General features: G+C 36.1%; 1 protein-coding gene and 2 long non-coding RNA genes across 4 annotated transcripts; 1 reads left to right on the forward strand and 2 right to left on the reverse strand.

Moving 5' to 3' along the window:
• Nucleotides 1-4,291: 4,291 nt before the first annotated feature.
• Nucleotides 4,292-5,232, reverse strand: LOC126765361 (uncharacterized). The gene is made up of 3 exons (XM_050483086.1): nucleotides 5,118-5,232; nucleotides 4,955-5,061; nucleotides 4,292-4,900 (listed from the first exon to the last, which is right to left on the reverse strand). Coding segments are annotated over exons 1-3 (546 nt in total). The 5' UTR covers nucleotides 5,119-5,232; the 3' UTR covers nucleotides 4,292-4,462.
• Nucleotides 5,233-5,432: 200 nt separating this feature from the next.
• Nucleotides 5,433-6,965, forward strand: LOC126765442 (uncharacterized). Of its 2 annotated transcripts, XR_007668397.1 has the most exons (5): nucleotides 5,433-5,489; nucleotides 5,555-5,623; nucleotides 5,713-5,743; nucleotides 5,798-5,847; nucleotides 6,908-6,965. It is a non-coding gene; the product is annotated as an uncharacterized LOC126765442 (long non-coding RNA). The 2 variants fall into 2 exon arrangements; XR_007668396.1 differs by having other exon boundaries at nucleotides 5,434-5,623.
• Nucleotides 6,966-7,775: 810 nt separating this feature from the next.
• On the reverse strand, nucleotides 7,776-10,090 carry LOC126765423 (uncharacterized). Its single transcript, XR_007668372.1, has 7 exons — nucleotides 9,856-10,090; nucleotides 9,736-9,766; nucleotides 9,632-9,681; nucleotides 8,433-8,571; nucleotides 8,300-8,367; nucleotides 8,021-8,233; nucleotides 7,776-7,956 (listed from the first exon to the last, which is right to left on the reverse strand). It is a non-coding gene; the product is annotated as an uncharacterized LOC126765423 (long non-coding RNA).
• Between the last annotated feature and the right edge of the window lie 13,168 nt (nucleotides 10,091-23,258).

Consider the following 23,258-nt stretch of genomic DNA (forward strand, 5'->3'; position numbering starts at 1 on the left):
TCTGGGACAGTTATTTTTTTTTTCCGCGTTCCATCCACTTTTTCCAAAAGGGGACAATGCATTTAAATTGGGGGATATATATTTTCATATAACAATTATATTGTTTGAATTTTTATTATCTCGATGACAGATTTTTTTTTTCTTTTTTCCAAAAAACCCATCGTCAAAAAAAAACGATTATCGGGGTTTTTTTAAAAGCTGATAATTTTTTAAAAAGAAAATTTAAAATATGGGTTTTTTTAAATTTGAGGGTTAAAATTTTTTTGAAGAAAATTTTATTTAAAAGTTAAAATTTCAGGGTCCAAAAGCATTTGGGAAACTTGTTGGGGGAATACCCAATTTCTTCAAAAATGTCTTCAAAGCGGAATATTTTTTATTTGTAGACTTTCCCTTAGGCCCCAAAAAAATAGTCTAAAGGCGAAATCGATGATTTTGGGGGCAATTACGGTCCATTTTTGAATAATTTTTCCAGTTTTCTAAAAATGGCTAAGAACGGAGTTTTGGGTTACCCATCTTGTTGAAACCATGTCAACCAATTAGTTTTCCTTTTTTGGCAACAAAAGTTTTTAGATCAACATAGGATGATTCCCCAACTTAATTCCAACAGCATTTTAAAAAAATGGTCCAATGATTCCACCAGGGCAAACCACCCAAAAGTGCATTTTTGGGGATGTTTAGTTAAACCAAGATCATGCGATTTAACGCCTTTAGACTATTTTTTGTGGGGAGCCGTCAAGTCTAAAGTCTACAGAAAAAAGGCATTTTCCCGTTTGAAGAAAAATTTTCCCAAAAATTGGTTTCCCGAAATCCAAAAGTTCCCCAAAATTGACTTTCCCGAAGGGACCCCCCAAGAGCGCCGGGTCAACATTTAAATAAAATTATCTTCAAAAAGTAAATGTCATGAACCAATCTAACGTTTAAAAAAAGAAGATAAATTTTTTGAATTTTTATCTTTTTTTTAAAAAAGATGTTTAAAAACCCCCCCGATAGTTTGGGAGTGAAAAAAATATTATTAACATCAACGCCGACGTCGCAGAAATTGGTAAGTCTGTCATTTTACCATCATCGTAAGTAGGCAGTCAACGTCATATGCAAGAATATATACAGGATTCTATGGCTTACGTGCACGTATGTGGACGACCGTGTTTATTTATCACGTTCACATGTAATCTAAAATGACCAGAGAATTCATCTTTAATTAATAAAAAAAGCCAATGTTATCTGCTTGAATGCCAAAATCGTTCTGTCATTTATTCTTAATCTTTAATACAACATGACTTAACTTCTAAGCTTAATAGCGGGATTCTGTAACCAGTCTTTAATCTCTATTTGAGACATTTTGAGGTAAAGTCTCAATTTGTGACTAGTTACTATTCACTGAACAGTCTCTAGCGTTATAGTGCCCATACACGAGCACACAAGTGCGTTCGATCGGTATGAATTCGTTTGCCCATACACGACACACAAATCCATTTTGCGTTCGTTCTTCACAGAGTTAACATGTACGACAGGAAAGCGGAACATTTCTTCGAATTTATTTCTAATGTAGCACTTTTATCTATTTCTTTGTATTTCGTTAATAAGTTATTCCAACTTTTATTTTTCTCAATTTTTATATTTATCACTTTTCATTTGCCAAATTGTCAATTCATTTTTTATAAGATCAATAAATTCTGATACGAAATCTTTATTAAGGGGGGAGCCTGCTTTAGAAGCTTCAAACAATAAATTTTTTTCGTTTTGCTTAAATTTTCTTAAAAATTATCTAAGAATATGTCCCAAAGTTATAGATGGGAATTCGAAATATTATCGAAGCTAGAAGGGAAGTGACAGAGCGTCTAGCAGATTTATATACATACATATGTATGTATGAGCGCTTGGGCAAAAAGCGAAAACTTTGAAGCGTGATTTCTCGGTTTTTCATTTCTACGATTATTCTTAATTGGCGGGCATCATTGACATAGAATTAACTTCTATTTAAACAAAAAAAAATTAAAAAAAGTCAACTTTTAAACAGCATAAAGTAAAATTTTTTTGGTCAAAAGCCACTATTTATTCAATTTTTATAAAAATTTTAAGATTTGACACTTTTTTTTAGAATTTTCTCAGCTTAACTAGAAGATAAATTCATAAAAAATATGAATCTCTTTAAATTTTTTGTTTCCAATAGAAATTACGACCTGCATTCTGCCCGCCGTCCGAAAAATGCACATGCGAGATGCATCGGGCAATTGCTTCCCAAAGGCAGAATATCAAAGATTTCGTATCCAAAAAATTTGTGAAACATGTTTAAATATATAACTATAAAGCCTAGAAATTTCGCTTGAATCAATTATTTCTTTCCCTCCCAAAAAAATCCTCAAAAAATCGATTTTTTGAAGCCTCGAAAGCAGGCTCTGCCCTTAACATTTGCCATTGTCCGCGATCTTCACTGTTCGGCGACACGAGAGAAATGAGATTTTGTGCGCCGACAACGCCATACACGATAAACATGTTCGCGCACCGATCGTAAAAAATCAAACATTTTCGCGAACATGGATCGGTACGCGAACAAGCCCATACACGATAAACTGCAAGCGCACACATACCGATCGAACGCACTTGTGTGCCCGTGTATGGGCGCTTTTAGTCTCAAAATATTTCCTCAAATTTGAGACCTGATAGTTAGCGGGTCACAAAACTAAAAAGAACTCTTGTCTGCCATTTTGAATATGTTGAATAGAGATCATCATAGATATTAATCGATTGTCGTTTTTTTTATATTTTCAAACATGAAAAGGTTAAAAATAAATCTATAAACAAAGAAATCAGTAAATATTGTGAAACAAAGTCAACATATATATTTATTTTTATTGACAGTTATGTTTTTTGACTATGTTATGGAAAATTTAATATTTGTAATCGACATATTTATTTTCATTCAAGTGAAAAATCATCTCTGAATAATGAAATGTAATAGATTTTGTGACTCACTTACAGAATAGCAAAATCGCCTCAAGTCTCAAAAATTGTCTCTAACTTAAAATCTCAAATTTAGACACTTGAGACTGTATCATAGTACAGAATCGCACGGTAAAGCTAGCGTCTGTTGTTACAGCTATATGAAACGTTTATTTATTTATGTTTGTGCACTTATTGCTGTCAGCAGTTTTGATGAGAATGTATATACAATAATTCTCCACTTTAACTTGCTGTCAGCAGTTTTGGTGGGAGCGTTTATACAATGATTCTTAACTCACCGCTTTGGTGAATGAATCGTCCCGATTCAAAGATGAGTAATACTTAATTCTTTCATTCATGTATGCGATGTCAACAGGTTGCATTAGAACTTGTTTAATTTTTACTTCCAACTTATTTTTCCTGTTTTTGAATTTACAAATTATTAGGGGTATTCAGACCGAAACCAGTTAATTTGGTAATTCGTTAGTTGATACTTCGTTAAAAGGCTTAACTGTGAACATACATTTTGCTCTACCTCTGTAGTATGGTAAATTTTATTCTGAATATAATTAAAGACGAAACAGCTGATTCAATTTTATTAGAGTTAAAATGCCTCAACAAAGTGCAAAATCAAAAATTGTCAGTCATTTAATTGAAAATTATGTGGAACAGATCAAATTTATTACTGGTAATTACTTTAAATTGATGTAAAGAGAAGCATGGAACTAACTTTCAAATTATTTCAAGACATATTCAGTGAAGATGAAGATTTGGTAGAGGATACTATTGGCGAGGTGTATGATAATTTGCTCATTACACTAAACTGTCGTAGAGGTGTAGAAAATATTGCTCCAAAATCAATTCACTGGTGCGATGATATTTTAACCACAATGGATGACAATCGGTCCGTCAAATGCTGCGTGTAGATCGAACTCAATTTACTCACTTATTGACCCTCATATCAAGTGACGAAGTTTTTAAAAAATGTAGTGGCAAGCAATTCACGATTGATATACAGCTAGCTGTCGTTCTATATAGAATGAATACTAGTATACTGCATTCTTCACAATATACTACTTGATAACAGTGAAAATAAGAATTTCACCGAGAGTACAAATGAAGACATTTGTGAAGAAGAAGTGGAAGAAACGATCTTAAATAGCTTTGAATTAAAAAGACAATCGTTATATGTTTCCAAATACTGTTTAATTAAATAAAAAATTATAATTAAATCAAAAATTCATTTTTCATTTTTATATATGTACATATAAAAAGTTGTATCACTCCAAGATATCACATTTAGATATTTGTACATTCTTAAAAATTATTAAACATAACAATAGCATATAAAATTCATTCTTATTACATAAACATTCTTAAAAATTATTATACAAAACATATAAAATTGTTATATATTATATTTGTACTTTAGTTCAATCATTGCCAGTCTTTCTTTTAGCTCTAACTCCAATTTTTTTTATTTCAAAATCTTTATTTAACTTTTCTCTGTCCACTTCTAGCTTTAACTTTTCTTTTCAATTTCAATTTGCTCAAAAAACTGTTCTCTTTTCTTTTGTATATCTTTAAGTTCACTAAGAATATTCTTTGGAGCACGTTTTTTCACTTTTTCGAGGAACGACGGAGTGGTAGGAGGAACTGTTGCTACCTCTGCTCCTACTATTGTCTGTTCTGCTTTGTCGTTAAGTGAACCCGATGGTTCCGCAGATGATTGTGATGATTCGGCTGGATTTTCCACTACCTCTACAAGGTCTGCAAAATCGCTGCAGTATTGTGACACTCCAGAGTTGCACGTCTCCACAACACAATTGGCTTCGGATTTACTCCCAAATAGAACCGAAAACCGTTCATAATTCGGACACATTTGTGAAAGTTTTGCTGAAAGAGCATCTATATTTGTTGTTTCAATTAATTTTTGGTAGTACAATTGGGCGTTTGGTTTCTATAAAAAGACGTATTAAAGTGTTTAGTTAAAGCTAATTGTATAAAGAACTACCGCAATTTCCACATTTTCTAGTAAATATTCTAGAACCAAATGGTTTTCCTCCTCACTAAATTTTTTTTGAGGCATTGCCCTCCTGCGTATTTTCTTTTGAGGTTCCACTGAAAATAAGTATTTAATGTAATAAAAAGCAACTATTTGTTAAAGATGTACTTACTTTTGCAAAATTTTTCCAAATTCACGAAGTGAGCACCAAATTAATTTTTCCCGCTTAAAAATATATAAAGCAACGAACAACAAACTAACAGCTGATGTGATATTACCGAGTAACGAAACAATTACCAAGCTTGCCAGATGGATAGTTCGTTACTCGGTAGAACGATAATTTTAAAAGAACAAAATACATGTAAAAACCTACCGAACAACGACTAACGAATTAACAAGGCTGGTCTGAATACCCCTATTATAATAGTTTATACTAGTACCCTGCAAGACGGAGGTAACAGATTGCACAAACACATTTAAACATTTTCAGCTGTTCACTAACACTGTTACATTTTCTGGAATTTTCAATTGAATGGGAGAATACGTAAGTAAGATAGAGAAAAACTATCGACATTCTAAACATATTGTAATATTAACTTGCTAGAATAGGAGAGACGAATGCCCAATTTTTCAAGAAGAAGAAAACGAAAAGCGCAGTTTATTTTGGATTTTAAAGAGGTAAGTTCGTTACTTGATAATTTGATACTTTATAATTAATTTATATTATTTATATATACATATGTATATTATTAATTTCTTTTGTAAAGAGAAACTAAAAGGCTTAACTAGGAGAAAAAGGTAAGCATTGTGAATTGAATATTGTGTGTATAATTAAAAATTTTAATATTACAGAAAACATTTGGAGGATTCAAGTATATTGGGTACAACAAACAAATAAGAGAGTAAGTTTTAAATTAGTAAAGCTAAATAGCGCATATTTATTTCAAATAGTTGCTATAGATTATGCATTTTTGTGAAATATGTAATTTGTACTTTATATCTACATATATATGTATGTATATACATACATACATGTGTAAATGTAAAAAATTTAAAATCTAAATTGAAACGAGTTGTGCGGTTACAATTATAATTGTGCCGACTTTAGAATACCGTCCCACGATTTCGGGAATAAAATGGGTATTGTCGGATTGAGGAGGTTTTTCAGAATTAGTGAAGTGCTAGTGAACATAAAAAGCGAAATATATGTAAGTGTAAAATTAATTTACACCAGAAAACTTCTTGATCATTTCGTAAGCGTTTTTTTATATGAAGTTTTTGCTTTTTTTGAGAGCTGGAAACCCACCTTTAAACGCAAATATCTCGAATATTTAAATTCTTGAACTGGATAACCTCCTCCATAATTAAAAATGTTCATTTGTTCGTCCAAGGTATCTGTTCGCATGCAGAATATCTAAAATTGTTTAAAATAAAAACAACATTAGTGTTTCATCATAAACATACATATACGCATTTCTGCTCCTAAGCAGGATTTTAAAAATTAAATTAAAATTAAACTTTTTCAAGCTTCAAGCAAATGAGGAGTGTCTTTTCAAAAAAGGATATTTACATTTTAATTTTTTTAAACTATTTATATAGTCTTTTCTTTAGTGCTGAAATACACAACTTCTTTACTTGGATGTTGATCTCAAAAAGATATGTCGCAAGTAAAAAAGGGTTAAATTATGTGTCCTAAACAGAAATACTATTTTTCGGTAAATCAGTAAATATTTCCCTTATAATGTTTTCTCATTTTACAAAAATTAATTAAGAAATAGATATTCTCTTTTAAAAAGACACTTCTCAACTATATTTTCCTCCTGTAATATACTATTTGTAAGTATTTACAAATCAAAAATCTTTATCAAAGTAATATTTGTTGCTATATTGTATTTTTTAATTAAACGACCACTTAATATTTTTAATTTTATATAATAATTATATAATATTTTTTTTTTTTAGTTTTCGACGTGGATCCTATCAATCAGTTAAGTTTTAGTTTTAAATAATGAATAAGAAAACTTTTTCAAACCTCTTTGCGCTCCTCCAGCAGAACATCAGTATCAAAGCTATTAAACTGTAATTTATGGCCTAAGATTTGTTAGCCTCATATTTTAATTCTGATACTTCCCTGCAAGACGGGTAGTTGTTAGCAAACGTGTAAACGAGTTGTTATTGTTCACTTTTGCATTCGTTAAAATATTTGTTACTTTTGTTCAGAGAGTGGGAAAAAAGTAACACATAGCTATTAAATGTTCAATGGTTATCTCGCTCTAACTAATGGCAAATATCGCATGCTGCCTTGTTCTAACAGAATACATACATTTGTTAGCAAATCTCTTCACAGTATGTTACGGGTAACAAATTCTTTCGTTAGCGCAAAGCTTACCTATGTGTTATTGATAACAAAAAGTATTTGTTTTTTTTAATTATTTTGGTTATCAGTTTGTTACCTTTAACATGTAACCATGTTAGCAGGAACAAGCATTTCTGTTACCCATTTGTTACTTCTAGCAAATTCAATTATTTTAAATAAAAGTAATTTTTTTAATTATTTTGCTTTATTTAATAATAAAATCAAAATCAGATATTAATTAAATTAATAATATGCCTATTATTATTGCATTCGGCAGAAAAATTATATACAAGTTATTTGAGTATAAAAATTATAATTGTAAAAATTCATATTTTTAAAAGTAAAATTAGACACTTCAACTTAGAACTAATATATACAAGTTAAAACTAATATGTACAACTTAAAACTAATATTTACAACTTAAAACTAATATATATAAGTAATAATAATAAAACTTACATTAGTTTAGCCCTTAGTTTATGTTTCTTCTGTTTAAAACGATTGTGGCTTAAGGCCACAAATCTCCGGAGCTCCCCACATATACTGCTTTTATCCTTGTCAGGAAATAATGGTACATTACATCGTCTGAAAACAAACCACGAAGTACGCCGTCCACACTGCCTTTTGCGCCCTTTGATTTCAATATTAGCCGCATCTGTAAAAAAAAATTACAGTAAATTATATTACAATCGCATAATATTTAAAAACGAAATATTTACCATAGCATCCGTGCTTTCCTTTTGGGAAAGTTTGTCTTCCACGAAGCGCACGTGCTCTTCCGATAACATGGGCAGTTTCGAAGCGAGCTCCACGTAATGCTCGTCCTCCAAATCACCGGTGATGCGGCTAATTGAATGGTGCGTCTTTGCCGCTATGACGCGGCATTCGCGCAATAATTTACTTTGCGCCTGCACCTCGGCCTTCACTGGCATCTAGAAAATTAAAATATTAAAATTAGCTTCTGTTTTAATTTGGTACTGTAATACTGCGTTACTTACTTTGTCTGTTAGGGACTTCTCAATGGCAGTGAGACGGGTCTCAATAGCATTCAGCTTCTGGATTATATCTGAAAAACATAAATGTATTTTTATAAAACAAATACTAATATATTTATATATTAATACATTATACCTGCATGGCCGCCAGACGATGGTGACGGTACCACAATTTCTGTTGGTTCTGCTGGAGGAGCGCAAAGAGGTTTGAAAAGGTTTTCTTATTCATTATTTAAAACTAAAACTTAACTGATTGATAGGATCCACGTCGAAAACTAAAAAAAAAAAATATTATATAATTATTATATAAAATTAAAAATATTAAGTGGTCGTTTAATTAAAAAATACAATATAGCAACAAATATTACTTTGATAAAGATTTTTGATTTGTAAATACTTACAAATAGTATATTACAGGAGGAAAATATAGTTGAGAAGTGTCTTTTTAAAAGAGAATATCTATTTCTTAATTAATTTTTGTAAAATGAGAAAACATTATAAGGGAAATATTTACTGATTTACCGAAAAATAGTATTTCTGTTTAGGACACATAATTTAACCCTTTTTTACTTGCGACATATCTTTTTGAGATCAACATCCAAGTAAAGAAGTTGTGTATTTCAGCACTAAAGAAAAGACTATATAAATAGTTTAAAAAAATTAAAATGTAAATATCCTTTTTTGAAAAGACACTCCTCATTTGCTTGAAGCTTGAAAAAGTTTAATTTTAATTTAATTTTTAAAATCCTGCTTAGGAGCAGAAATGCGTATATGTATGTTTATGATGAAACACTAATGTTGTTTTTATTTTAAACAATTTTAGATATTCTGCATGCGAACAGATACCTTGGACGAACAAATGAACATTTTTAATTATGGAGGAGGTTATCCAGTTCAAGAATTTAAATATTCGAGATATTTGCGTTTAAAGGTGGGTTGCCAGCTCTCAAAAAAAGCAAAAACTTCATATAAAAAAACGCTTACGAAATGATCAAGAAGTTTTCTGGTGTAAATTAATTTTACACTTACATATATTTCGCTTTTTATGTTCACTAGCACTTCACTAATTCTGAAAAACCTCCTCAATCCGACAATACCCATTTTATTCCCGAAATCGTGGGACGGTATTCTAAAGTCGGCACAATTATAATTGTAACCGCACAACTCGTTTCAATTTAGATTTTAAATTTTTTACATTTACACATGTATGTATGTATATACATACATATATATGTAGATATAAAGTACAAATTACATATTTCACAAAAATGCATAATCTATAGCAACTATTTGAAATAAATATGCGCTATTTAGCTTTACTAATTTAAAACTTACTCTCTTATTTGTTTGTTGTACCCAATATACTTGAATCCTCCAAATGTTTTCTGTAATATTAAAATTTTTAATTATACACACAACATTCAATTCACAATGCTTACCTTTTTCTCCTAGTTAAGCCTTTTAGTTTCTCTATACAAAAGAAATTAATAATATACATATGTATATATAAATAATATAAATTAATTATAAAGTATCAAATTATCAAGTAACGAACTTACCTCTTTAAAATCCAAAATAAACTGCGCTTTTCGTTTTCTTCTTCTTGAAAAATTGGGCATTCGTCTCTCCTATTCTAGCAAGTTAATATTACAATATGTTTAGAATGTCGATAGTTTTTCTCTATCTTACTTACGTATTCTCTCATTCAATTGAAAATTCCAGAAAATGTAACAGTGTTAGTGAACAGCTGAAAATGTTTCAATGTGTTTGTGCAATCTGTTACCTCCGTCTTGCAGGGTTGTTTTGTGTTTTCAATTTGATCAAATTGGATTTCATTCATTAATATATCTTCCATTATTTTAACATTAATAAGCTTGACCGGATTTGGTAAAATTTGAATTGACATTGGTTTATTTATACAATTTTCCCATTACTTTAATATCGCAATTTTCAAATGGAATCAAATAATTACCATTTATGGTAAAGTAATTTGAATCACAATTGCGATTAACTGTTTCATTTAAGGCATTGATGATATACAAGTATATATGATTTGGATCTAATTCAATAACATTGATATTATTGTTTTTTACATAATTACAGTGCATTTTTTCTTTAAAAATATTTTCAATACAATTATCTTTATATTGTTGAAAGTCTTCCTTAAATTTTGTTTTCTTATAATTTATTTTATTAATGGACAATATCTCGTTTTCTTTAATACAAATTTCCATTTGTCTTGCATTTGGTATTGGTTGTACATGAATTGTTTGATATATTTCTTTTCAAATTGAGATAATTGTACTAGTATTACAATATTTTCATCTTTAGCAACTATGTATTACAATTTTTATTTCTTTAGGTTCTTCAAAAGTTACATTAAAGATAGTTATATCTTCATCTGTAATAATATCTCTACTTAACATATTGTTTTGGCTAGTCATTATGATTTCTTTTATTCTGATTACATTTGTTTCAATATACATTAAATTTTTTAATAATTTATTGTCCCATTTTTCTTTCGATACAGTTTAAGTTCTGAGTTGATACTCTTCATATTTTCAACAAATTCTTTATAATGGGTGTTTGAACTACTAGTTATAGTTTCTATTTCATTGCCAAATTTTTATTAATATTTTCTTGTTTATTAATTTGTTCATATTGTTATTTCTTCTTCGTTCATAGTTCAATAGATATATTTAAGTCCTGTTCCCAAAAAGTTAAATAATTCTCTTTTTTGCCTTTCGTGATGGGGGGTTAAGTATCTATTTGAATTCTAATGTGCTTGAGTTTGCAATAAGTAAAGGGTTAGGATTTCCTTCTCTCAAAGTAATTTTTCCAAATTATTTACTTCACCTTATTACATTGTTGTATTTACTAAGTATGATATTCTGTCATACCTTTGGATTAGTTTGACTTCATTCCGATTAGAGGTATTGCCAAAAAGAGTATCGTAATCTTCATCAGTATGTCTTATCTATAAAATTTAAGTTTTTATGTTATCTTTGTGAATAATTCTATTCTTCTCTTGAATCATAACCTTATTTCCTAAATCTTGCTTAACAATTTGTTTCTTTTATCTAGGTTTTATTTTCCTTTGAAATTTATTTCTTTTTTCGTATGTCGTCAGAGAACGTTTAATATAGAGAAGGTTCACCGCGTTGCCAAACTTACGATATTTCATTTTTTGGAGGGGTACTCTTTTCTATTAGTGGATTTCACCGCAAAAGGAGGGGTACTCTTTTTTATAAGCGGATTTCACCAATATTTAACAGGAGCGTCGAAAATAGCGGAATTGAGCATTTTCAGTGATTAATGAGAAAATGATGCTAATTTCAATGTACGCTTACAGATTCGCATATTTACAATGCGCAAACGGATATCATTTATATATGTATGTATGTATATTCTCCATATATTTGATAACAAAGCTCATTAGTATGTATGTAGTATGTACATATGTATGTATGTATGTATGTGTAATTTGACCTATTTAATGATAAATTCCATTAAATCTGTTGAAATGTATAATAAAGTGTAAAGTTTGTATTATTACTTAAATATTTAATTAGTATAATTATAATGAATATAGGTTTATTAAGTTATATATTTACTATATGTATATTTATATATGTACGTATATACATATGTATGTAATTTTGTGTTCATGTAAACAAATTTTAAAGAATCATTCGCATAATATTTGTAAATTTGTCTACACACAACTTTATGTGTAAATATATACACCCATTGTTTCATACATAAACTCCGTTGCCACGGACAACCAATGGCCGAACTTTACGTTTTGTCAAAAAGTCAATGTGTTGTTGGTAGAAAATCCGAGCTGTACCGAAAAAAATCAAACGATTGTCACCGCTTTCCTTGCCGCTGTACAGCTTCGCCTACAAACCAGCGTTAATATGTATGTTTGTGTGTGAGCTTGCATACATAACGACGCAGCTGCGTAAAAATATTTCAGAATTACAAAATATTTTTCACATTCCTTGACAAATACAGTCAATCCCGGTTATGTGCCACAATCAAAGATACCGAATTTTTTGGTTTGTCAAAAATAAAAATGTAATATGGTACATAAGCGACTGCGGATACTTAAACGAGTCGTTCTTAAAACAATAATTTCTATGTATTTCAAAAAACAAACCGTGAGATGCAGCAAGATATAATATAGGCTGTTAAGAGTGATGAGGGAGGGATTTGATTTTCATTTAAGCGGAGTACTACTTAGCCGGGATTGACTGTACACATGAATCAGAGGAGTATTGAATATTTTCTTTGAAACATTTCTTGAATTGAATATCGACAAATAAACTATGTTGTCTATTTTATTCTAATATATTTTAATACTTATTTTTACGGGGTTGTCACTTTTTCCTTCTCATACATTTCAGAAATAGAATTTATGATTTTTAGCTTTTGAAATCGTCGCGAAAAGACGCTTGTAGGCAAGGCATGCTCGGTGAGATGTAATGGCGTCTGCTTTTATGAATTAATCGAATATGCTTTTTGAAAGTACGTTTGCGTTCATGAATGGAAATTTTGTTATTGTGTAATTTACTATAAATTTTGACGTCGGGGATTTGGCTGCCATATTGGGTGACATATCCACATGTGAACGCATGTGAGTATGTATGTTGTGTATGCATTGTTTGTGTGGGAATGTCATACGCACATATTTAGATGTGTACTCATATTGTAAGTATGAATGATGGTTTTTGAGACTATTGTTGTTTTTCGGAAGAATGTTTATATTTTTGGTTTACATACGTACGCATATATTATTTGTGTGAGAATGTCATACGCACATACATACATATGTATGCGTGTATGTAAATATAGAAAAGCGCTTTTTATATTACAGATAAATGATAGTATTTTGATTTGAAATTGATTTGTACTTGCATACATATCTGCAGGATAGATGCGTATGAAAGTTTTAAATGATAAGAGGTATGATTTCATATGTTATTACTGTAATATATTATGCTTTTAGGATATTAAGATAATATTTCATATATATAGCATATATACATGCATTCGAAATTATATAATATTATCAAAGATAAGAAATATTTAAAAAGTAGCTTTTATTTGGACATTAACTACAAATATTACTATGCAAATAGCATAATTTAATAAAAATGTTATCAATTTTGCATGAATTCACAAAAATTCGCAAAATGATATTTATATCAATTGATATGATTGCATGTAAACCTATAAAAATATAAGCAAAAGAGCAACCTACGTCTGTAATGTATATTTCTGAGCACAATTTTCATTGAATGCTCAGCTCTGTTCGCTCAGCACTGTTAAAATTTCTCCTTCTCAGCCAAAAGTGGTGAAATCCACTAATAGGATTTTGTTAGCTCTTGACAGTTCATACGCTGGTCCGCAATTGAACCTTCTCTATGTTAAATGTTCTCTGATAAAACTTTTGATTTTCATTGAATGATCTTAATTTACGGCCTTTATTTCTATAATTGAGCATCTGACTTTGACCTAATTTTAATTTTTCGGTTAAATCATTGTGCTTAATTTTATTGTATAATATTTCAAAAGGCTTTCTTTCCGTTACAGAACCAATAGCTTGATTATATGATTGTGCCGCGCCTATTATAATTTTAACATCATTTATTAATTCCATTTCCTCTTTTAGGCATTTTGAAATTTCAATTATTGTTGAGTGAATTCCTTCTATTTGCCCGTTAGTTGTTGAATGTCTAAGGTCGCAATAATTCATTTTAATTTTCATTCTATCTGCTAAGGATTTGAATTGAGCTGAGCTGAATCCGGGCTCATCATCGCATGTAATCATTTCAACTTCTGGGAAACTTTGAAGGGCTTCTAACACTTTTTCTGACAAGTTAGTTTTGTCTTCGATATTTTTAACAATTAAAAATTTGGAATATATATCCACTAGAGTAAGAAATTTTAAATTTGATGCAAAGAATATATCAATATGTATTTTCTCCCCCCCCTTTTCTGGAATTGGAGCCTTTCCAATCGGTACCCGTATAGGGCGTATATCGTATTTATTTTAATTGCAAATTTCACAATTCCTTACAAATTGTTTGAATTGTTTCTTCATACTCGCCGTGTCCAGGGTTCTTTACAATAAATTTGTAAATATTGGGGTTATTCTGCGAATCGCACTTTATTTTACTTTTATATTATATTTCAAATTAAGGTTACAAAATTCGTCTCCCGCGTTGTGATGTCGTCGCCCGAGGAAACTGCTTCCAGGGTAACGGTTCAGTGTGGTCCGTTAGGGCAATACCGTTTCCCCCTCTGCTGCGTTCCTGGGTGCTAGACGTCTGGCTGCTTTCTGCCGCGACGATCACGCTCGACTACTTTTGCCGGCGCCCGCGTAGGCTGCAATGATGATGTCCTGCGACGTGCGTTGACGCTCTCGTGCTACGACGACCACGCTCAGCTATTTCTGCCGGCGCTCGTGTAGGCTTCAATGACGGTGTCCTGCGGCGTGCGTTGACGCTCCCGTGCTACTACGACTACGTTCGGCTACTTCTGCCGACGCTCGTGTAGGCTTCAATTACGCTGTACTGCTATACACACTTACGCTCCTCTGCTGCGCTGGAGAGGTCCTTCCAACCACTTTGCCGCGTAAAGATCCCGGATCACGGAAGACTGTGTTAGCGACCACGATGTTAAAGGTTGAGTTGGTCAGAGGATAAACTCACTACCAAGCTCACCCTTAACAGACGGCGTTCACAAGTCAGGGTATCAAGACTAGCCAGAGGATAAACTCACTGCGTAGTCTGATGCCAAGCGTGCGTACGCTGTCACAGTCCAGTGCTGACTGTCCGATCATCCGTCACCTAACTCCCCAGCAAGCCTGTGCTGCGTGCTAAAACATTGGCAACATGTTGCGTTGGGATGGCGTGTGTTGCTGGGACGGCGTATGTTGCTGGCAGTGGCGTGGTTTTACCGCTGCGTATGCATGCTTGTTGTTGTTTTATCTTTTGTCTGATTTCTCCGTCTTCGTGGTATCCCGCTGTATTGCTTGCGTGGCGTGGTTTTACCGCTGTGTATGCATTGTTGTTGTCGTTTCATCTGCATGTTGGTTTCTCAATCTTCTTGTGTTTCTAGAAGTGACGTGGTATTCCCGTTGCCTTTATGGGTTGTGTGGGCTAAATTCTGTATAGATATTTAGTTCTCACAGCCTGAAGTGCCCGCTGCCCCCACTGTCTGTATTCTGGGGAGCCTTCTCTGCTCCTTCTCCATCCGTTCACGGAATCGCTTCACGCTTCGTTTCCATTCATCTGGTCACTCATGTTTAAACGTTGTTTAAAAATTCTCCGGATGTCTTCTCTCGCTGACGGCTCACGGTCGAATGAATGTGATCTACTCGTCTGATCGGTAGAGATGCTTGTTTAAGTGAAAAGGATTTATATTTTTATTTGCATTTTTAAATTTTAATTTTTTTTTTCATTTTACACTGCTGTGGAAGTGTTGTACAGCTTCAATTCGCTGATGTTCACTGTTTTCTCTTTGTCGCTGTCGATCTTTCGAACATGTACGATAACTGGTGAAATGTATCTAAGGATTTTATAAGGACCGTCGTACTTCGGGGCTAATTTTGCGGCGAAACCGTCCGCGGCTTTAGAAAGGTGATGTTCCTTCGCGAGAACTAGCTCTCCGATCGCGGGGGTCCATTTTCTACGCCTCAGATTATAATGGCGGGCTTGGTCTGTAGACGCTCTCTCCATGTTTTGTCGAACGATTCTGAAGGCTTCCTGCATCCTGTTGTATTTCCCTTCAGCCGTCGTGGGCATCATACCTGTGCCGATATTAACTTCGTCGAAGAGGGCCTTTGGCAGTCGCGGTTCTCGTCCTTGGACGAGAAATGCCGGGATATACCCTGTGGAGGCCGAGATGCTGGAATTTACCTCGAGCTCGATCTCTGGGAGAAAATCGTCCCATTGCTAGTGTCGCGATTTGCTGAGTTGTGCGATAACTCGTTTGATCGTACGGTTTACCCTTTCCGTGGGATTCTCTTGAGGGGTATAAGGTGCGGTGAATTGCTGGCGCACCCCTAATTCCTTTAGATAACGTTGCCATGGTGTACTAGTATATTGAACACCATTGTCCGAAATAAGAATCTTCGGAACACCAAATCTTGCGAGGATTCTTTCTCTAAATGCGCGACGAAGTCCTTCAGCTGTAGCGCGCCTCATGGGGACTAATTCAACCCACTTGCTGAAGCGGTCGAAAAACACCAGTAGCATTGTATTGCCATGGGTTGATCGCGGTAAGGGTCCGATAAAGTCGGTGCAAACTGTGGCAAACGGCTCTTGTGCCACCTGTGAAAGCATCTTCCCTGCTGGTCTCTGCTGTCCTTCCTTGTATTTCTGGCAGGATTCACACTGGCGTACGTACTGGCTAATGTGGCGGTACATTTCTGGCCAGTAATATCGATTAGCGACTCGGGCTACTGTCCGGCGTATGCCCATGTGTCCGGCACTAGGTATATCGTGATTCTCTTGTAGCACCCTTATGCGGAGGGGTTTAGGCACACATAACTTCCAGGGTACAGCCTCTTCATCCTGGGATCGACACGGAATGTGGCGATAAAGTTGGCCATCCTTTTCCATGTAATCCGCGTACTTCTCTGGATTTGCGCGAACTTCCTCTACTCGCTTTCGCCACCATTTACATTGTGGAGCCATCGTCGTCGCTTGCCTTATGGTCTCTAGCGGCTGTCGGGACAGTGCGTCTGCTACTTGGTTGAGTTTCCCTTTACGATACTCGATGTCGAAGGTATGCTGCTGTAATTCTAAAGCCCATCGTGCTATACGACCGGAAGGGCTTTCTATGGAATTCAACCACTCCAATGACATATGGTCGGTTATCACCTTATATCGATATCCCTCTAGGTAGGGTCTCATTTTCCGAATTCCCCAGACTATGGCGAGACACTCCTTTTCGGTAGCTGAGTAGCTTTTCTCCACCTCATTTAATTTTCGGCTGGCGTAGGCTATTACGCGTTCGCTTCCTTCCAGATTCTGTGTCAGCACAGCTCCAAGACCGATGTTGCTAGCGTCCGTCTGCAACGTGAATGTCTGGCTGAAATCCGGACATGCCAGGACGGGAGCCTCCGTTAACTTTCGCTTGATGCTTTCAAATGCTGATTGTTGCTCAGAACCCCACTTCCACCGTTTCCCTTTCTTCAAGAGTGTTGTGAGCAGCTGGCTCATGGTCGCGAAGTCGGGTACAAAGCGGCGATACCAGGAGGCTATGCCAAGATGTTGACGTACTTTTTTCACGTTAGTTGGGGGCTTCAGTTCCTGGATTGCTGCAACTTTCTCGGGATTGGTGTGGATGCCTTTGTCACTGATCACATGACCTAAATATCGGACTTCCTTCTTGAAAAATTCGCACTTTTAACCCTGAAAAGGTTGAAGGTTGTTCTGCTGTAGTCTCTGCAGTACCTTTCGTAAATTTCTTATGTGTTCCTCGAATTTAGAGCCTATGACGATTATATCGTCAAGGTAGGCGAAGGCGTGTGGTTCCATCTCAGGGCCTATGACCTGGTCGAGTACTCTCTGGAACGTCGCTGGTGCCGAGTGTAAGCCGAATGGCATGACACGCCATTGAAATAGGCCACGCCCAGGTACGGTGAAGGCTGTATATGGGCGGCTGCCTCGCTCCAAAGGTATCTGCCAGTAGCCGTTCTTGAGGTCCAGACTACTAATGAACCTTGCTCCTCGTAATTTGTCAAGTATGTGTTGTATCCTAGGTAAGGGGTATGCGTCGGGTACAGATCGGGCGTTGAGTTGCCGATAATCCACGCATAAACGCCACTTACCGTTCTTTTTCCTGGCCAATACAATCGGCGCGCTGTGTGGGCTGTGAGACGGCTCGATACATCTCTTCGACAACAGCTCGTCGATCTCGGCGTTTATAATGGCCTGCATCGCTGGGTTCCTTGGAAAATATCGTTGCTTGATTGGTCGGTCGTCGGTCATAGTGATCTTATGCTCCGCCACGGTCGTTACTCCACTCATGCTTTCGAATTTTCGAAGTTCCTCGTCTAGAAAGTCACGCATGCGGGCCGCTTCGTTTCTCTGGTTGGCGGTCGATGAAGTCTCGAGTCGATTGACCCTCCTGCACTTAAGCTTACGTCTTCTTTTTCTCTTCATTCTACGCTTTAGCAGACGTGTGTCTGGCGTAGTAAGGGTCACGTTGCTTACGGCTTCTGATGACATGGTGCGAGAGGCCGTTGATTGCTGACCATCGGACGCTTTCAGCACTACCTGATGACCTCCGCAGGATACTATAACTCCCATGTTTCCCAGTGTATCTAATCCGAGTATGACGTCATCAATCGCTCCGGGCATCACGTGTAACACTGCCTTTAGCGATGTCTGTCCGAGTTGAATGTTGGTCTCCACGGCGTCGAAAATCTTGCTGGTGGTGCCATCGGCCATTTGTATTTCAATAGCCACGGTCACCTTCTTACCATTCCCGTTTGCGTCCATACGTTCTGCAACTCGTGGTGATACGAAACTTTTCGAGGCGCCAGTGTCAATGACGGCTTCCGCCGGTTCTCCACCAAGCAAGATTAAGGCGTATAGTCGGCCTCGCTCCTGATGCATAATTATTGGTGGTTCGGTGCTGAGTTCCGTGGGTCCGCCGCGCCTTGTCTTTGGCGAAACCCTTGGTCGTTTCCCTGTTGTTGATGACAACATTCTTTGGTTACCACACTCCCTACAAAATAACTTCTTGGGATTACGGCATCTACTAGCATAGTGACCTTCCTGGCCACATCTCAAGCACTTATTTCCCGGCCGGAAGGCTCTGCTCGTAGCTGATTGCTGGTGATGCGCATCTACCGAAGTGTTATGTTGTGGAGGACGTGGTAACGGCCTACTTGCATTTCTCAAATCGTGGTCACCTACGATGTGTCTCGTCATCTCGCGTCGTGGTGGTTCTATTCCTCGTCGTTGTCCTTCATATATCCCTACTTACTCTTCTGCCAGTGTGATGAGTTCGGCTAGCGTCTCGAAATCTCGCCGCCGAATGTAGAGCAATTAATCGGTGTGACTATTCCAAAAAATTCTTTCCAGTCGCTCCTCCGGATTATACCCAGCGTGTCGCATTAAGTTCTGCATAGCCAGAACGTAGTCTTTATATTTTTCTCGCACGTGTTGTCTTCGTTGCCGTATGTTATCTTCGGGGCGTTCGAAGTAACGTGCTGGTAAGAAGAAGCGCAGAAAGTCCTTTTTGAAGGTTGTCCAACTCTCCCAATGTTCGTTATTGTTGCGATACCATTGGAGAGCGGTACCGCATAGTAATTCGGGCATGGTTCTCGGAAGGATGTCCACATTTATCATGTACACTTCGGAGAGCTCTTCTAATCTCTCAACGAACGCTAGTGGGTCTCGCCCACCGTCGTATTTCACGGACCACTTCCTCACCTGGTCGATGATGGGTGCGAATGTGACAACGTGGTTCTGTTGAAGTAACCTGTTTATTGGTGGTGGTTGCAACCGTGATGATTCTGCGAAAGTGCTCCCGGGCCCTCTGTCTTGGTCTGGTGGTAATGTTGTCTTCTGATCGCCTTCGTCTCGTAAAGCGATCTCATTTGTTTTGTATGCAGCTTCCATCTTTAAAAATTTTTCGTCTACTTCGGGGTCTTCGTGCGCCTTGGCTGCCAGTATAGTTATGCGCTTACGAATCTCTCGCGTGGTGCCTATGTGGTCAACTCATAGACTCTGTGCGAAGGAGATTAGTTGCTCCTTGGACACGTTGTCTAACCACATGAGATCTGCCATTTCCGCGTTAAATATCTTCCTGATATACGATCCGCAGGGTCCCTGCTCGGGCGCCAACTGTAACGAAGCCTTTTCTGCCCCTGCTTCTTACAAGTATAAATTGCTGAGGTATACTCGCCGTGTCCAGGGTTCGTTACAATAAATTTGTAAATATTGGGGTTCTTCTGCGAATCAATGAAAACTTCAATGAAATTTTAATGTTTTGTTCAAATGAAATTTTTTGTGCAAAAAATAAGTAAATAGGTAAATATTTCTCTTTTAAATTTTCAATTGTTATTACAAATGATATAATAGAGCTATTTTATGCTTTTATTTGTAAAATAACGTCAACTTTGTTAGAGCTGTGAATAATTTTACATTTTACATATTAGTGGCATCACCCTCTACCTCCTCTTTCTATCTTCCATTCTACTGTCAACTCTACTGTCGTCCTACTGTCGTTGGCAAATATAGGAGGATATTGAAGTTAGCGAGAACGACAACTGTCGGCCTGCAGTCGTGCAGCTGTCAAAATAACACTGCCCGTAAGAACGTGTGTATTTTAATATTTGACAGATGTGGTTTGCAGTCTGTCGCTCTCTATGTGTTCAGCGCTTCAGCTATTTCTGCCGGCGCTCGGTAGGCTACAATGACGGTGTCCTGCGGCGTGCGTTGACGCTCCTGTGCTACTACGACTACGTTCGGCTACTTCTGCCGACGCTCGTGTAGGCTTCAATAACGCTGTACTGCTATACACACTTACGCTCCTCTGCTGCGCTGGAGAGGTCCTTTCAACCACTTTGCCGCGTAAAGATCCCGGATCACGGAAGACTGTGTTAGCGACCGCGATGTTAAAGGTTGAGTTGGTCAGAGGATAAACTCACTACCAAGCTCACCCTTAACAGACGGCGTTCACAAGTCAGGGTATCAAGACTAGCCAGAGGATAAACTCACTGCGTAGTCTGATGCCAAGCGTGCGTACGCTGTCACAGTCCAGTGCTGACTGTCCGATCATCCGTCACCTAACTCCCCAGCAAGCCTATGCTGCGTGCTAAAACATTCGCAACATGTTGCGTTGGGATGGCGTGTGTTGCTGGGACGGCGTATATTGCCGGCAGTGGCGTGGTTTTACCGCTGCGTATGCATGCTTGTTGTTGTTTTATCTGCTTGTCTGATTTCTCCGTCTTCGTGGTATCCCGCTGTATTGCTTGCGTGGCGTGGTTTTACCGCTGTGTATGCATTGTTGTTGTCGTTTCATCTGCATGTTGGTTTCTCAATCTTCTTGTGTTTCTAGAAGTGGCGTGATTTTCCCGTTGTGTTGTGAGCAATAGGGTGTGCCTTTATGGGTTGTGTGGGCTAAATTCTGTAAAGATATTTAGTTCTCACAGTTTGTCTAATTATTTTTTCTTTATCCTTTTCGTTAGTTATATCAAAGCTATTACCTGTATGGCAAACTTTCTTAGCAATTCTTTTTCGCAAAATTTGCTTAACTTCACGTAATTCTTTTAATGTGTAATTTTCCCCAGTTAAAAGGTTTTTATCTACTCTTTCTGAAATGATTTGTTTTAAAAATTCTAAATCTTTATACCGTATGTGGTGCCTGTAGGTGTTAAAAGTTTTAGTTCTATAATGTTCGTTACTCTTGATCTGCTCAGTACAATTTGTTGTGGGAATGAGTTTAGGGTTTTATTTAAGGTTTTAATGTGAAAAATATCTAAGCTTGGTGCTGAATGCATTCTTTCAGTAGAGTTATCTTCTTAGCTTCATTCGATATTTTTATTATTATTTTCTTCTTTATTTAATGTATACCCACTAGGTGTCCTTTTCACTAATTCACTCACCTTCACTTTATCTACAAAGAATACAAGTGTACTTTATATTATATTTAAAATGATTTTAATTGATTTGGTACTCCATGTGGGAATGTTGGGCCATATTTTCGATATATTTTTTATTTATTCGCGATATTTTTTTCCCTAGTATAGGTTGACAGCTGCAACCAATTGTTATCGGCTCGTCTCATACTAAGCTCAGTTTCTATATAGCACTCGAGCTGTGAACACGTGTTATAACCTCTCTGCGACAACAAAAAGAAATTCGACACTCCGAAAGTTTTTTTTCAACTCTGTGTACAGTTGATTTTTTTTCACATTTTCCAATAAATTCATCCAGGTAAATATGTTTATAATATTAGTTGAGCCTTTAGCCTTCGACACACAAAAGAAATTTTGCACGAATTTACATTGTGTTCATTATCCACCGCCATTTTGAAAATATGAGCACTTATTACGGGGAATGTCGGGCCACATAGTTTTTTACATTTGACATGCTAACTTCATATATTTGACGTGTATAAGTGATTTTTCGTGCAGAATTTCAACAACACAATAGTTTTTCAACATTTCCTGATAGTTTCGTGCTCCGAAAAATTTTTTTTAGTCATTATGCCGCGGTACTATCCCAAACAAGAGAGAATTGTTGATTTCGACAACATTTTGGAGGCGATCAAGTCGGTGAAAATACATCACAACAGCGTTCGACAATCTGCGACGGCACACAAAATTCCGAGGACCAACTTCCAACAGTGAGTTCTGCTGGTTTCTTTCTTTTTCTTTCATCGAATAATAAATAATTTTTTTTTTATTTCAGATCTTCAACATCGAACTAGAGAAGGCGTTGATAAGCTACATTCTCCAGGCCAGCGACATCAACTATGGAATTAGTTTGATGGAGCTTCGTAAGCTCGCGTATGAATTTGCTCGGAAAGTTGGCGCGTCGTATCCGGATCCATGGAACGACAATCAACAGGCGAGTAAGGATTGGCAGTTGGCGTTCATGAAACGCCACAAAAATTTGTCACTGCGAACACCAGAGCAAGTAAGCCAGAGCCGTGCGAAGCGATTCAACAAAGAGAATGTCGATGCATTCTTTGCCAACCTTTCATCCGTTCTCGGTAAGACGCCGTTTGAACCTCACCGAATATGGAACATGGATGAAACCGGGTGCCCGACCGTGCCAACCAGACCTGTCAAAACTATCGCGCGCAAAGGACAAAAGCAGGTCCGCTCATCAACATCTGCCGAAAAAGGCACCAATGTGTCTTTGGCTTTGGCCGTCAGCGCTTGTGGCCAGTCTATACCGCCATTCTTCCTCTTTCTCCTAGTCAA

The sequence above is a fragment of the Bactrocera neohumeralis genome, unplaced genomic scaffold, assembly GCF_024586455.1.
Source record: "Bactrocera neohumeralis isolate Rockhampton unplaced genomic scaffold, APGP_CSIRO_Bneo_wtdbg2-racon-allhic-juicebox.fasta_v2 cluster10, whole genome shotgun sequence".
In the NCBI taxonomy this organism is placed as follows: Eukaryota; Metazoa; Arthropoda; class Insecta; order Diptera; family Tephritidae; genus Bactrocera; species Bactrocera neohumeralis.

Bases quoted from the DNA above. Each gene is read 5' to 3' on its own strand.
- LOC126765361 (XM_050483086.1), bottom strand. The intron at 4,901-4,954 runs GTAGTTCTTTAT...GTCTTTTTATAG, and splicing joins TAGAAAATGTGGAAATTGCG to AAACCAAACGCCCAATTGTA.